The sequence below is a fragment of the Pterocles gutturalis genome, unplaced genomic scaffold, assembly GCF_000699245.1.
Source record: "Pterocles gutturalis isolate BGI_N339 unplaced genomic scaffold, ASM69924v1 scaffold9979, whole genome shotgun sequence".
Classification (NCBI taxonomy): domain Eukaryota; kingdom Metazoa; phylum Chordata; class Aves; order Pterocliformes; family Pteroclidae; genus Pterocles; species Pterocles gutturalis.
The window spans coordinates 43,697-58,213 of NW_010135786.1; the positions used below are offsets into that span (position 1 = coordinate 43,697).

The 14,517-nt window shown below is 41.7% G+C and overlaps 1 protein-coding gene across 1 annotated transcript in view; it reads left to right on the forward strand.

The window, feature by feature from the left end:
* The window catches only part of LOC104468040 (opsin-5-like), a 42,532-nt gene that overhangs the window by 13,780 nt on the left and 14,235 nt on the right, over positions 1-14,517 (forward strand). The window contains exons 5-6 of the mRNA XM_010082042.1: positions 668-764; positions 9,270-9,475. Of these exons, the coding sequence (XP_010080344.1) occupies positions 668-764; positions 9,270-9,475 (303 nt within the window). The remainder of the gene's footprint in view (positions 1-667; positions 765-9,269; positions 9,476-14,517) is intronic.

A 14,517-nucleotide genomic window follows, 5' to 3' on the forward strand; every position in this document is an offset into this window, starting at 1 on the left:
CTCCTCTCTCATGGTGAGGCTGTCATAACAAACACAGGGAAAGCTTGACAAGAGGAATTAGTCCACCTGGGGAGAGAGAAAAGCAGCCCATGGGCTATGTTAAAGTCACATTCTCAGGCAGTGACACCTCCCTGTTGTTTTTTACTGAACCTTTTTTTTTTTTCAATTGTGTGAGAATTTTTCCTCAATTTCATTTCAACTGAAACTCGACTGGTCTCCAGTTAAGACAAAATGACAAAAGTCCTGCTGTTTTAGCTACCCATCAGTACGCACTGTGTTTGTGGGTGTGAGCCTGTAGGTTATGTGGTATCAGCCTATTTTAAAGGAATTTGCCTTTTTGTCAGATACGTGCTCTTCATTAAAGCTTTCTGCAGGTAGCAGTAATACGGATACGAAAAAAATCTGCTGTCTTGGGCTGGGCACAGATTCACAGGCTGTATTAATAGACGGGATTAGTGAAGAAGTAGAGGTCAGAAGGCTGCAAAGCTCCTGTCCCTTGAGATTTCCTTCTTTAGATCGTTAGTCTCATTGTGGAGCTCCCTCGACCACAGGGAGCAGAAACTGAGGAGAAGGCTGGAACCATTTTATTTCACCGGGACGTACTGGGGAAAGGGCAATTTCTGGGTGATAAGCTCCGCTGAAGATGTCTGTCTCGTCTTCTCCGCAGGCACCCTGGAGGAACAACAACATCAGTTTTCTGAGCAGAGAGGCAGCTGTAACAGAGCAAGGAGAGACTATCATAGGTTTCTACCTACTGGCTTTAGGTATGTACTCAGTTTGGAAGTGAGAGGAAGCTCCTAAGTAGAGTTTGGTATAATTTCATCCCTAATGGATGTTAGAAAATGCAACTTTTTTTCTTCAGCTATTACAAGATCAAAGAGGTACAGCTTGCTTTTGTTAAAAAGAGATTAATAATCAATGTAGAAATCTTGAGAAAAAAAATAGTCAAGCTTGTAAACTTTTAACTGATGCTCACTAAACTTAGTATGTGGGATGATAAAAAGGTACATTATCAGAGGAACGTGATACTTCTGTGACTTACCATGTCTCAGTAGCACTGAATTAATGTTCTGTGATTTCCCGAGTTTTGACTGTTGTCGGTCAGTTGGCATCCTACAAGTGCCTCCTGCAGAGACAGAAAATACGGTTCTGTAGTTTAAAACTTCTTTTAACTATTTGTACTTCTCTTGCTTTGAACATTTGACGCACATAGAAAAAAACTTCTTCAAACAGGATCTATGAAAGCTTTAAGTACTAGAAACTGATGCTGTGTTAGCAGTCACAATACAATGCCCTGTGTTTATTTTGGTGCTGCTGCAAGACAGCTATTGTAAGTGTATAATAAGGATTTGAAAATGGCACCCAGCATGAGTCTCTTTGATCCCAGTGCAATTTTGTTTTGTTTGTTTAAATATTGCCTATTTGGGGCAGGATACAAGGGAACTTTATGAAATTTCAAAGAACGCAGGTTCCCTAGGTAAGAAAAATTTTCAATCAAAAAACCTCACAGGAAAATACAAGAAAACGTACCTTTTATTAAATCTGTTCTTCTAAACAGCATATACAAAATATTTCTGGGTTTAAGTGATTAATCTAAATAGATTTTTCCTTTTTCTAAGCTTATCACATATAGCAAGTAGCTTACTAGCCCTCAGCTTATGCTTGAGAAGGTCTGTGGAAGTTACCATGTAAAATGTTAAGAGTTTTAATATATTTACGTTAGACTTTTTTTTTGTACCTGTACGAACTAGGGAGGAAAAAATTTTATTTAGAATAAAAACAGAGATTCCAGTAGAAAAATGCCTGGCTTCTGTCTTAGGAGACTTAATTAGAAGAGGGGCTGTAAGATAAATCAGAGTTGTTCCAATTTATCCCCAATCTGTTCACATCTGCGTATCCCTTCATGAATGGCTGGGAAATGGCTGCACCATCAGCTAATGAATTAATCAGTTGCACTTAAGACTAGAAAGAACATCTTAGGTCAGCAAGGCCAGTCCCCTGCTGTGACAATACGTAATCTCATTTACGAAGCTATCATGCTCCCTCATGTAACTAGCTAGAGTTTTTTTTTTGTATTGCTACCACTCTTCCAACTGACAGCCTGTTCCTGATTTTGTTTCCTTTCCAAGCAGAAAAAAAAAAAAAAAAAAAAAAAAAAAACCTGTGGTCAACCTTTGTATTCCTATATTAAGCGAGTGAGGATTTGGGTTTGTTTTTGTTTTTTGGTTTTTTTTTTGGTTGGTTGATTCTGGGGGTTCTTATTATTATTATTTATTTCTCTCCTGCCATAATATCCTTTCACCTCTCAGCCCAGCATATCACCCTAGCAGCCTTTTCAGCCTTTTATGCTGTATTTTCCAACCTAGACTCTTTTTCTATTATTTTTTTTTTTTTTTACTTATAGCCATGGCTGAATAGAGCATACAAGCAAAGTCTTGCCATTGCCATTCACATTAATATTTACACTTCCCCAGCTCTACTGATCACTCCTAGTGTTGCCTCTGCATCACACTGGTAGTTCAAAATTCTTCCATCAATCAATCAATCAATCAATCAATCAACAGAGGTGTTTTCCTCTGCTGCTTCCTAATCACGACCCCACATCTTCTAGCAAATACTTTGTAAAGTACCCAGGGGCCTGAGCTTTTAGGTTGTATGTCTTGTTGGGTTTTGATTGCTCCAGATTCTTCTGCCAAGCTTACAAGTGCTTGGCATGTCATAACTGCTATTCTTGAAGCTTACCTCCAGATTCAAAACTCAGGTTGCCTTTCTTGCAGAGTATATTTAACCAGTAATAGCACTACTCCAAGTCAAGTACAATGTGGATCTGTTTAAAATGTGATGGAGGTAGGTATACCTTTTTGCAGTAGGAACTTTTGAAAAAAATCTGTTAATAACACATAAATCAGAGAAGTCCCCGTGTCTTTTGCTCCTCAAAGGTCTATTCCCACACTTGCACAAACACCAACCATAACAAATGACAGGTAATAGTTGTATGTACGCAAATCACTTTGTCTGAGGAGCGGTGATGTGGCAGAACAAAGCACTCTGTTATGCAGACACCCTCTTGCCCTTCTGGCAGCAGAGGACAAGGGCCAGTCCATGTGCTGCCTTCCCGTACGTCCTTTCTTTAGGGGTCTGGAAAGACAATCTGCATTTGCAGGAGTCTGTGAGTATTTCCTTACACAAGTCCCAAAGATGTTCATATTTCACACTTTTGGTTTTTTAATGCCTTGGAAAACAGCTTCAGTGATTACTCTTCCATAACTTCTACCAATTTTCTTCTCTTTGGAACCTAATATGCCAGTGCAGCTTTCTGCAAATTCTGACGTACATTTCCGACACCAAAGGAATGTATGTGATTGGTGTTAGCACGTACCCAGAAGATGGGGTTCCTCTGAATCTCTTCACCTTTGCAGGATGAAGTCCAAAAATCCCAACTATCTTTGGCCAAGTCTTTTCACAGTCACACATCTTGACAGAGAACATCAATATCCAAGAAGAGGCCTCTTTGCATGTCCCCTTCTGGAAATTCTTGCATCACAGGTAGCATAGATGTCATATGTGATAGACAGGACACTGATGTATGTGTCATATATCATACACCAGCCAGGTTCTCACATACAGATAGAGGGGTTCTCAGAGTGCTGTATGGAGACCGGAGCTCCCAGCCCGTGCTGGAATAGCTATGGCACACTAACGTCACAAGCCAACCAGCATCAAAGTGTAAGAGTGCATTTTGCAAACGCTGATGGATTTGGAGATCACGACACTGCTGCTTGGCATCCGAGTCACCACAGAATCACAGAATGGTTTGGGTTGGAAGGGACCTTAAAGATCATCTAGTTCCAACCCCTCTGCCATGCAATCATTCTGCTTCCTAATGTTTCTGCAAGGGGACAAGCAAAGTGAGGAAAAAATGCAATGCCAATCCCATAGTGGTGAGCCGTCACAGCGTGCTTAGAGGGACTAGCTGCAGGCAATAGCTGACACTGCGTTATCCTTCCTAGGTCAGCTGCGTCAGCATCCCCTTTCTGACGGCAGTGCTCTGTTTCCATCCTTCCCTTCCATGAGCTCAGAACTGCCTTTGACAGACAGGGGAGCTTCTGTCACTAGCGTTATATCTGACCCCTTTTTGCCTTTGCTCTAAGTGGTATAGTACTGTGGAAAATCCTTTTATAGTCTAAATAATTAGGTGCAATTTAAAGGTACTATCCACAGCTGCTATCTAAGTCAACCTAGACCGGTGCAGGGGGGGGGAGGAAGAAAGCATTTTTTTTTTTTCTCCATAATTATTAATTGGAATTCTTAAGTAAATTGTGCTTTTCTGTTTTATACACAACCTGTTCTGTGCTCATTTTCCCTAGTTTCACAATTAACTGGGACAGTTAGAAAGAACGTTTGCCATGAAAGGAAATTTTATGTTAGTATGAGAGAATGTTTATTAGAGAAAAAATTCTGACTTTTTTGTGAGTGCTCGTATCAGAAAGGTGTGCTGAGAGCATTGCCAGTCCCGTCAGAAAACTGTAACAGATGACAAGACCCAAACATGCCTTTAAATGGCACACATTTCCGAATGGTGACAGCAAACTGTTCTTTGACAAGTGACAGAATGAGCGTTATTTTGGGACACCGTTTGACAGATAAATCTGAGAAGGTAGGAAAGGAAACAAGCTATTCACAAAACATTAATCCACAAAATGATTTCATTTATTGAGCAAATAATTTCTCCACGCTTTGTCAAGTCTAAAACATGATGGCTCTTTTCCTTCCTGACAAAACTGGCAACGTGCCCTGGATAGGATATTGTGTACATATAATTAGCAGCAAAGACTAAAAACAGTGCAGGGTCACTTCACAGTTGCAAGAATTAATGACAGCTTTGCAAATTCTCTAGATTTTATCACTGTCTTAAATCAAGTTTTTTAGTCTGAAAATCTTTTACAGCAAACCTCTTCGGATAGACATTTATGCTTATGTATAGGACGTTGAATCAGGACTTGACTTCATTCATGCCTGCTCTATATCTAGATGCTCAATCCAATTTCTGTCCTAGAGATAAATTATTTGCTGAGGGCAAAGTGTAGCTTGTCTTGTGACACTGAGCCTTCATCTTTTACTCTAATTTCTTGAACTCTTCTTCTTCTTCTTCTTCTTCTGTATATTTTAAACTGTAGATGGGTGAGCTGTAACACCCATTATCCTAATTCATGCTTGTCAGATTTTAGAAGTAAAGGTCATGCAACAATATCTAATAAGAACAAGTCTAAGTACAAAACATGGTAACCTGTCTTCACTGGGCGTAGATGCAGTCATCTATGGAAATGTGGATGGCCAGCTCAGAGCTATCAGTTCCCTTGTACCAAATTAACTCTGCAAAAACATAAATTGAACATTAGCAATGAAATTGCATGCAGCCTCGGGTGTTTATTGCTTGTTCAAAAAACATCTCGGGTACACGAGAGAAAAAGAGGGTACATCTGGATGCTAAAACTTGAGCGATTTGGCAGAAATCTTTGTAAAATTGTGATGTTCCCTCTAAGCTATTCCCAAAGCTAAACAACCTCACTCTTCTCAGTCACTTCCAGCAGAGAGATTTTCAATATCCTTAATCACTCTTGCTGTCTACTTTTTCAGCGCTTTCTTTGCACAGGCTGGCGGACAGCATGCTGATACAGGACCTTGTCGACAGGGTTTCGGTTCCTGACTACCGCCAGCTGGCTTAGCAGCCTTCCTGTGCCTCCCCCAGAAATCACGGATAACAGCACCAGCATCCTGCGTGGAGCACTTTTGATACCTGTGGATTAAAATGCTCTATTAGGGGGTATTATTCCAGGGGAAGGATTACTACTGAATTATATAAGGGCAATACAACATTTTAGTGCTGCTGTCCATCCTATTCCTTCTACCTCCCAACGTTTGCAAAAGTACGAAGTACTTTTCTGTGAGTGTCTGAGGGGCAAAGGTGACTCCCTAGCTGTTCAATATTTAGAATTTATCAACACTCAGTTAACCTGTTCTGATCTGATACTGCCAGTCTCCCAGCAGCTGCTCTGTCCTGCCCTGTGTTAACGAACTTCAGTAATTGTGTTACCTGTGTATGTTGCCCCTTCAGAAGGGCCAGCATCTCTCGCTGATGAGTAGCCCATATCAGACAGCATCATAGCTTATGGAGGAAAAGTGGTGGCTCCTCTCTGAACCTTCTATTGGGTGGAAATGTGCTCAATTTCTTCCTATGTGCTATTTTTTTCCTCTCTCAGACACATTTTCACCTCAGTTGGAACCTGTCCTTTCTCACCAGGAATTCCTTAGGATGCTGGGATTGGATTTTGGGTTTGGGTTGGTTTTTTTTTCCATATACTCTTGTGAATGAATATTGCTGGCAGGAAAAAAAAAAAAAAAAAAAAAAAAAAAAAAAAGAAAGATATTAGTTCCCTTGGTTGTTTCTTTTCTGTCCTCTGTTTTATTGAGATGCTGCCTGGTGACACCAGCACCTTATAGCACTTTGAAGTTCAGCCGTTCCTTTCTGGGCTTGTGATCTGCCTGTGATCTACCCTGAGACACATAGCGCCTGCAGAGCAGCTGAGGAGATCCCTGCCCTGCCCTCACTGAGAGTGCCAGAGCTATTGCTGTGCTTCCTCCACCATTAATTTTCAACATTTTTTCCTGTTGTGCTGTCAGGGTTTGCAGGGAGAGGAGGAGGGAGGTGGTTTGCTTTGAGGTGTTCTTTTGGTTGGGGTTGGTTGGAGGTTTTTTTGTTTGGGAGTTTGGTTGTCAGCTGCTCTGGTTGATAGTATTTGTATGTGACCACTGTTTTTGTTACTCCATGGTTTACTGAGAATCGAGTTCCTCCAGGTTTTTTATCACGGTGTTAATATGCCCTACTACCCAGACAGAGCAGACATTTTAGGGACTGGATACTCCAGTGTAGGTTCTCCACCTGCTTTGGTTACAAGGATTGTGCCAACCTGCAGAATCGTACTCCCTCTGCAACTTTATTTCCCTCATCCCCACTCTCAGTGTGTGAATGTAGTTTCAAAAAATGATCAAAAATACTGTGTCTCTGTCACCATCTAAAATATGTGCATTGTTGTTTTATGTGACGTTTTGCTCAGTTTCTTCCTTAAGATCCTTTAACTGAAAACTCCCTTACCCTCCAGGCTCGGGGGAATCTAGTCTGTGCGTTCTCAGGATGTACACGTGTATGACGTTTTTAGGGTAGCCCTCCTATCCGTTACACCGCGTTAGCAAAATGCTGCTATTTACAAAGGAGGTGCCATTTTATTTTGTCTGCCATTTTAGCACTATGTCTTCATATTGACAGGGAAAATATTTCCATACCTACTGCTTTGAAAACTCTCTTGCCTTACAGAAGGTAGAGCTGACATACACAACCAACACAACTACCATCTTTGCATTGCAAACGATCCCGATGCATTCCCAGAGCGTCCTCCTCCACTGTGCCTATTTATAATGCCTAGACTCAAACAAAAAGTCAGAAACAATTCCTGACTTAAAGTGCGTGCAGGCATTGGAAACGAGACTTGGTTAAGAAACATTGTCACCTAGTGGCCAGAATAAGATATATTTGCTATTATTGATCTTCTCCTTATAAAGAGATGTATATAAATATGTATGTATCTCAGTGTATCATTGCACCAGTGACTATTTCTGGTTAATGCCATACGCTGACACGTCAGCTCTTCCCAATTCCAAAGCGCTTTAGTAAACCATGTGAGTTTGCTAAGCAAGCCAGAGCAGCAGCAGCCTGGCAGTTTTGCAAAGAGAAGTTATTAAAAGGAAATTGCTCTGCAGAAAAAGTAGCTCACGGTGCTGTACAGAGCCTGTCCCATCAACCTCCTCTCCTCCCACTCCAGACTAGCCGGCATTAAGTGCTTAACCTCTCTGTTTGCAGAACGAGTGCCTTGTCCTTTGGCATTTCAGCTCGTGGTACTCCCAGGTGGCCCGGACGTTCAGAGGGTTTCCTCCCAAGCCCCTGCCTATGTGGCACAGCCTTGCTGGCCAAAGCAGCCCAGCGGAGAAGCTCTGGGGTCCCGACATGTGCGGCTGTTAACGCTTCCTGAAGGAAGGCAGCTGCCCTCTTGCTACAACATTCAACCCACCAGCTGTCTTTCACCTTGTGAGCTCCTTTGAATATCCAGAGGTGCTGTGCAATGCTGTCATGACACATCCCTTCTCAGCACATATATTCGCCTCTTGCTATGTCAGCGTACATCCCTGTACTCTGGGATATCTGCTGCTTGTGCCTGGACAGAGAGGAGCCCGGGAGCCATCCCCTTCTCTGGCTGAGCCCCATTTCCAACAGTGAGCCTGACGCTTATGAGTAAAGTAAACATTTTGTTAGAAGTAATTTTTTTCTGCGTATCTACATCATTCCACAAAGTGGGATGCAAACTGCCAAGGTCTTGCACTGATGGGTGGGTCAACAGCCACACACATTTGGAAACTCGAGGTCTCTCCAGCTGAGTAAGTGGATGACTTTCTCCAGGTTCACAGTCGTCTCCCTCATGTTTTCCTCAGGGAACTAGACACATACAAGTCAGGTGTCTCTGTGCCTGGAGAGTAAGAGAGGACACAACTTTCTTTAAAAGTAAATGAAAAGAGACTTTAAAGCTTCTGGAAGGTCTGCTCTCAATGTTTTCTTCATATAGATTAACAGGTGTATTACTGAAAAATATTCCCACCTGGGACAGGCTTTACTGCAAGGATCCTACACTGTTCTAAGAGAAGAAACTTAATCGTATTAGCTGGAAAAGGCAACACTTCTCCAGGGAGGACTGGTAAAGCAGCTCTCAGGCTATGTGCGTGAACTCCCCTTATCCGTTATTATGTACAATGTATATAAACAGCTGCAGCTTTTGGCAGATTTCTTGTAGTCCCTGCTCCATTCTACCAATCTTTCCTCTTTCCTTTTTTCCTGATGAGTTATGTTTCATGAGTTTCGTCTGCCCACTTGGGGGAAAAAAACTTCTCCAGGCTTTTAAATGATGGATCTCTGTTAGAGGCAGCAGCAGCTCTTTGTGTTTGTTCTGTTTTATTGCTGGAGTTACTAACTTGTTCCTGCTTCTGAAAAGTACACAGCTACTTTAAAAGGCTTCATGCATAGGTTTTCCAATGGGTAAGCTGGTTTAATTTGTTTCTAGGGGAACAAAAGGGTAATTTCAGAAGAGTCATCCCACATTTACACACTGAACTACTTCTTTCTTTGTTTTCTTTTTTGATTTAATGGATTTAATTTTTTTTTCCAGGTTGGCTGTCTTGGTTTGGAAACAGCATTGTGATTTTTGTCCTGTATAAACAAAGACATCTTCTGCAGCCCACTGACTACCTCACGTTTAACTTGGCGGTATCAGATGCTAGTATCTCTGTGTTTGGATATTCACGGGGGATCATTGAAATCTTCAATGTCTTCAGAGATGATGGATTCATTATCACATCAATATGGACCTGCCAGGTAAGACTGGATTACACTTAATTAAGCAAAATGAGTGCAGCTATTTCTGTGCAAATGCTGTATATAAATAACCAGGCATGGCCACAAGAGTGAAAAGAAATACTGACTGACCTTCCAAAAGGACAGTGTTCTCTTTTGCTACACCCTTATCTGTGTATTTGATCAGGTTTTGACCAATTTTCAGTGATTTTTTTTTTCCAACTCTAAGATATTCACTATAGTTTTTACTAGTTTGGTTTTTCGACTTCATGTCATAGCTCCCACTCATGTTGGAAAGCTAAGGGGTAGCTTCAGCTCCCCTGAAGTCAAGGTGGTTGTTGGCACTTTAACATTTGACTTAAAGCAATGTAGACCCCTACTTGCCAAGGCATGTAGAACAAAGCCTCCACCCAGTACTTGGGTATTCCTGTATATTTTAGAGTGCAACTACTTGTACTACATCAGTTGTTACTCTTCAGTCCTACCATTAATTCACTGTTGGTTTGGGACTTGTGGTAGGATGAGTGACTTGACTTTATGGCACAGTCATCCCTGAACTTGGAAGCAGCTTTTTGTTGGAGAACTTGGAAAATGTTATTATTGCTAATGCTGAAACACACCTGCATAGACAGAACATAGATACATCCCATGGATAGATAGGCACAAGCCTGGCTCCCTGGTGCTTTTGGTAACATCTGTGAGAAAGATTATACTTAGTGTGAACATCTGTTTCATGAGGGAATAAAAAATCTGAAAATGACAGGATTGCCTATGGCAAGGTATAAGTAAGATCATGATGAAGAAAAGAGGGCGAGAGAAATAATCCTCTTTTCTTGGTGGCTTTTTTTCTTTCGGTGGTTTTGATGATTAGTTGGGGTTTTTTGTAAGAGGAAGTTGAACTCCTGTATAACACAGATGAAAGCATTTTTACAGCTCATGTTACCTCCCCTTCAACACAAAAACCTAGTTTACCCAGAGAGGAAGACTTCCCACAGAAGACTCTGATTAACCTGGGAGCTGTAGCTTGAGATAAAAAAAAAATAATTTTCTTGCTCAAAATGTATGTCTATAGCCATTTGGCAGAAAAGGATTTATCAAAATGAAGCTAATTATTTGCTCAGCAAAACCCCACTAATTCTCTAATGAGAACACCTACAATTGCAGTCTGAGGTCTGTTGAGGAGAAACTTCCAGGACACCTCTTTAATTTTTTTTTTTATTAATGGAAACTTTGAAATCATCAGACAAACAAATCTGCAAACTGTAAAATTCATACCCACACTCAGAATTAAACAGATTCACATTTTGCCCTGTGTTTCAAGGAGGGTTGGAGCTATGATTAAGAAAGGAAAGGTCAAATCTGGATCTCCAGGTTCAGTTCCAGCTTTGCTGCAGACTTCACATGTAAGACAGGGTAAGCCATTCAGTGTGAAATCCTGAACCGAGATCTATGGCATAAGACAGATTATAACCTTTACAACCCAGCTGGTTGGAAGAGGTAACTTTAAATGACCCCCATCCAACCTCTTCCAGAGGCTGAGAAGCACCTGCCATTTTTTGTGTAGTTTAGGGCCCCATCTGTGCCATGGCTCCTTTTTGGGGCTGTAAAAACCAGCACATACAGAAATCGACACAGCATGGCACACTGTGTCTGTACCTCTTGGTTTGCATGGGAGTCTTCTGTCAGCAGCCTTACACCTTTCTTCCACAATGCCTCTGCCTGGGAGTCCCCCTTTGGCTGACTTTGAGCTATTTAGAGTCTCCTTATGACGATCTGGCTTTTTTTTCAAAGGTAAAAAGACTGGGATGGAGGTGTCCTTGAACTTAATGTGATGGAGATGTGTAATCTTGCATTACATTAATAATGCGTTAGCTTTTCTAAACACTCTGATATGCAAAATATTAAACTTTCTGCTTTGGTAATCCTCCGTAGGCTCTAACAGTTAACATTTATCGTTTCAAATAGGAATTGATACTGTATTATACTAACTAAAAACTCAGGGTAAGCTGGAAAAATCAATTTCTACTCTGAATGAATAGTTTTAATTGGTTGTGACTTGTTGAGTGGTTGAGCTGGTTGTGACTTGGGTGAAAATCAGGAAATGTTCAACAACAGATAGGATTCCTGTTTCCATGAAGATTTTTTTCTGTGTTGGGACACACGTTTTAAGCCTAGCATCCATCATCTTGATTATTCAGCTTGACAAAACAGAAGTCAGTGATGGAAAAGTAACTTAGGGAAGTAGCCTGGCCATTTTTAGGAAGAATATTGTGCAGAAATAGGGGGAAGCTTCTGTGCATAAAAAATGCTGTGAATGTTTCTGTGCACACGTGGACAGCCAGCACAAAAGTCATTCTAAAAATGTACAATGTTAAACAGCAGTGGGGTTTTGGTTGCTTGTTTTTTGATAGTTATAAAATGTGATATATTTGTAGTCCAAGCAGAATTGGGTCTCACATCTGAAATGTGAGGAATGAGGAGCCATGAACCTCATTTCCTCGGCACAGCCCGTGTGTTTTCCCTGACTCGGTTCATTTTGCTGAGTGCAGAGGACGGCCTTACCTGGCTTTCTGTCGTTGTTCATTTCATTTGATCAGTCAGCTTCTGCTGTCAGGTATGCTTAGGAAAACTTTCTTTTCCCAAGCTCTCCTGTCATTTCTGTTTATGAAGAAAATTCACAAGCTCACCTCACTTAATCCACCTAATCCTTTCCTCTGTCTTGGGCCTCCTCCTGTGCCCTCAGGTAATATTTTTCAAAATTAAACTTCACCATACTTGGCTGCCCCAGTTAGAAGGAGTGGGGAGACAACAGACAGCTACTCCTTCTCTTTCAAAGCATGCCAGTCTGTGAAAATTCCCTGTAACAAAAGGTGCATCTCCAGCTAAAAGGACCATCTCATTGTGGTCAGAAATGTGTGCTCAGGTTCTCCTCCTCTGTATGGAAGAAACACCACTACTCTTCCCCATGCCAAACATGATTTTTCCTTTTGGAGGTCTAACAGATCTCTCCCCTCAGGAATGAGGTTGCATGGTAGGTCTGTACCCAGAAGCTGCCCCCATGGATTGCTATGTACAGATGCAGTTTGCCAAGGGTGCCTTTCAGATTCTGCTTTCTCTTGTTTATTTCTTCCCTGCTTTAACACTGTGTCTTAACCCTCTTCTGGACAGAGGGAGGACAGTCAGTCTCTAGCACATTTGGGGGTTTGCCTTTTGTAATACTATCACTAAGCAAACTCGTCCATATAGTAAAGGGTCAGGGAATATAAGTCAGTGACCGAGAGCCATCTGTTCCTCCATTGACCATATTTCTAGTGAAAAGCTACCTCAGGATATATTTTTGTCCTTCCCATATGTTTCTTATTTGTATGTTCTGCTGAACTGGAAGTGGCACTGCAACTTGTAAAAACATTGTGTGCAAATGTTCTTACATGTAGGAAGTAGAGGAATGTTAATTCTCTGCAGGTAAACACCACAGTCTCTTCTAAACCTTGTTAGTCAACCATCAGAAAGTTTTTCTTGTATCTTTATCTTGTATTGACTGCTCTTATCATGTGCTTACTCTGTTGCCATAGGCTTCTTTAGAAAAGTTCCTTATTTCTGACTGTTTCTTATAATAAGAAACATATATTCTTATATATAAGATCTATCTTGGTTGTGCACAAGAGAGCACACCATAGTTATCTCCAAGCCATGGTACCGTCACAGACATACCCACTGCCACCAGTGCGCTGACAGATGCTATTATCACAGAAGCACTCACCTCACTATCAGTCTAGGTGTCCCCGGTCCATCTGGCTGGCCAGATGGTACCAGAGCATCCCCAGCAGATCCGGCTCTGCACAGAAACAGCCTCAGGAGGATCCAAAAAAAAAAAAAAAAAAAAAAAAGAAAGAAAAAAAAATTCACGCTCTTCTGCTGTTTACTCTGTTATCCCTAATTCATTTGTGCACAGCTTGCCTGACAGCACCAGACCTGTGGCATTTGTGCATCCTGAAAGAGCACGGTGTGGCCAGGAAGCCCACAATTATCTAGAAGTGCCAGACTCCGTGTGTGCCCATTGAGGAGTACGCGACCCATGGAAATGTCTGGGATTTCTTGCACTTTAACAGCCTTTTCTGACTCGTGGTGGTGTAACTGGTGGTGTTGCCAGCTGAAATCCCAGGTAAATGGGGATCTCTAAGAAAAGCCGGCTGTGCAATAGCTCTGCTTTAACAACATTGCTGATGGACAAGGAGGGTTCCCCTCCTTCTGTTGCTGTCCTGACCACTCCTGTAAGGAGTTTCTCTTCTTGTCTCTGGCCTCAGTATTTGTTTGTTCTAAGGGCAGCGAAGCCTCCACATATAATGAATAGTTTTGGGGGTATGTTCCCAGACATGGGGTGTGGATCTGAGCACCTATGGATGGAGAAAAGTGAATCCAGCTCTCCCAGAGCCTCCATGGGGGAAAAGCAATCCCTCTGCTTTTCACAGTGACACCACTTAATTTTTGAAAGGTCTTATGCAGTTAAGGGAAGGATGTGCCCAGGAGCACCAAGCAATTCCAATCTCTTGTGGCCTGGAATAGGGCACTGAAAATCAAGAGGGAGGTGCATATGCCCCTCACCTTGTTCTGTTGGCTACTTTAGGAGCCTCGTTTGCCCACTACCTTTTGCCACATCCAATCTAGGAGCCAAGATCAGAGCCACAACTGCCATTGCGCCAGGCAAGCGACCAGAGCTGCACCCTGCAGAGCAGGTGGTCCATGCTCCCTCTTGTAGACTCAGCTTCCAGTCACTGCTTCTTGCTGACCCTTGAAAAAATCCAGCATTTTTGGTGTTATTAAATGTTTAGAGGTCTAGTATGACATTTCTGAGAAGCAATAATGTCCATCTTTTGTAAAAATTAGAGATGGAGATCTGAAACACCAAAAGGGAAATTGCAACAGTAGGAAATTTGGAGATCAATAAAGATGAACATACACGGGCTCTTTCCAGAAGTTTTGAGGAGAGGACTTATAGTCTTGAATAAATTCTTTTATATTTTATTGATGGCAATTGCTTTCTCAGAACATGCATTTATCTCTTT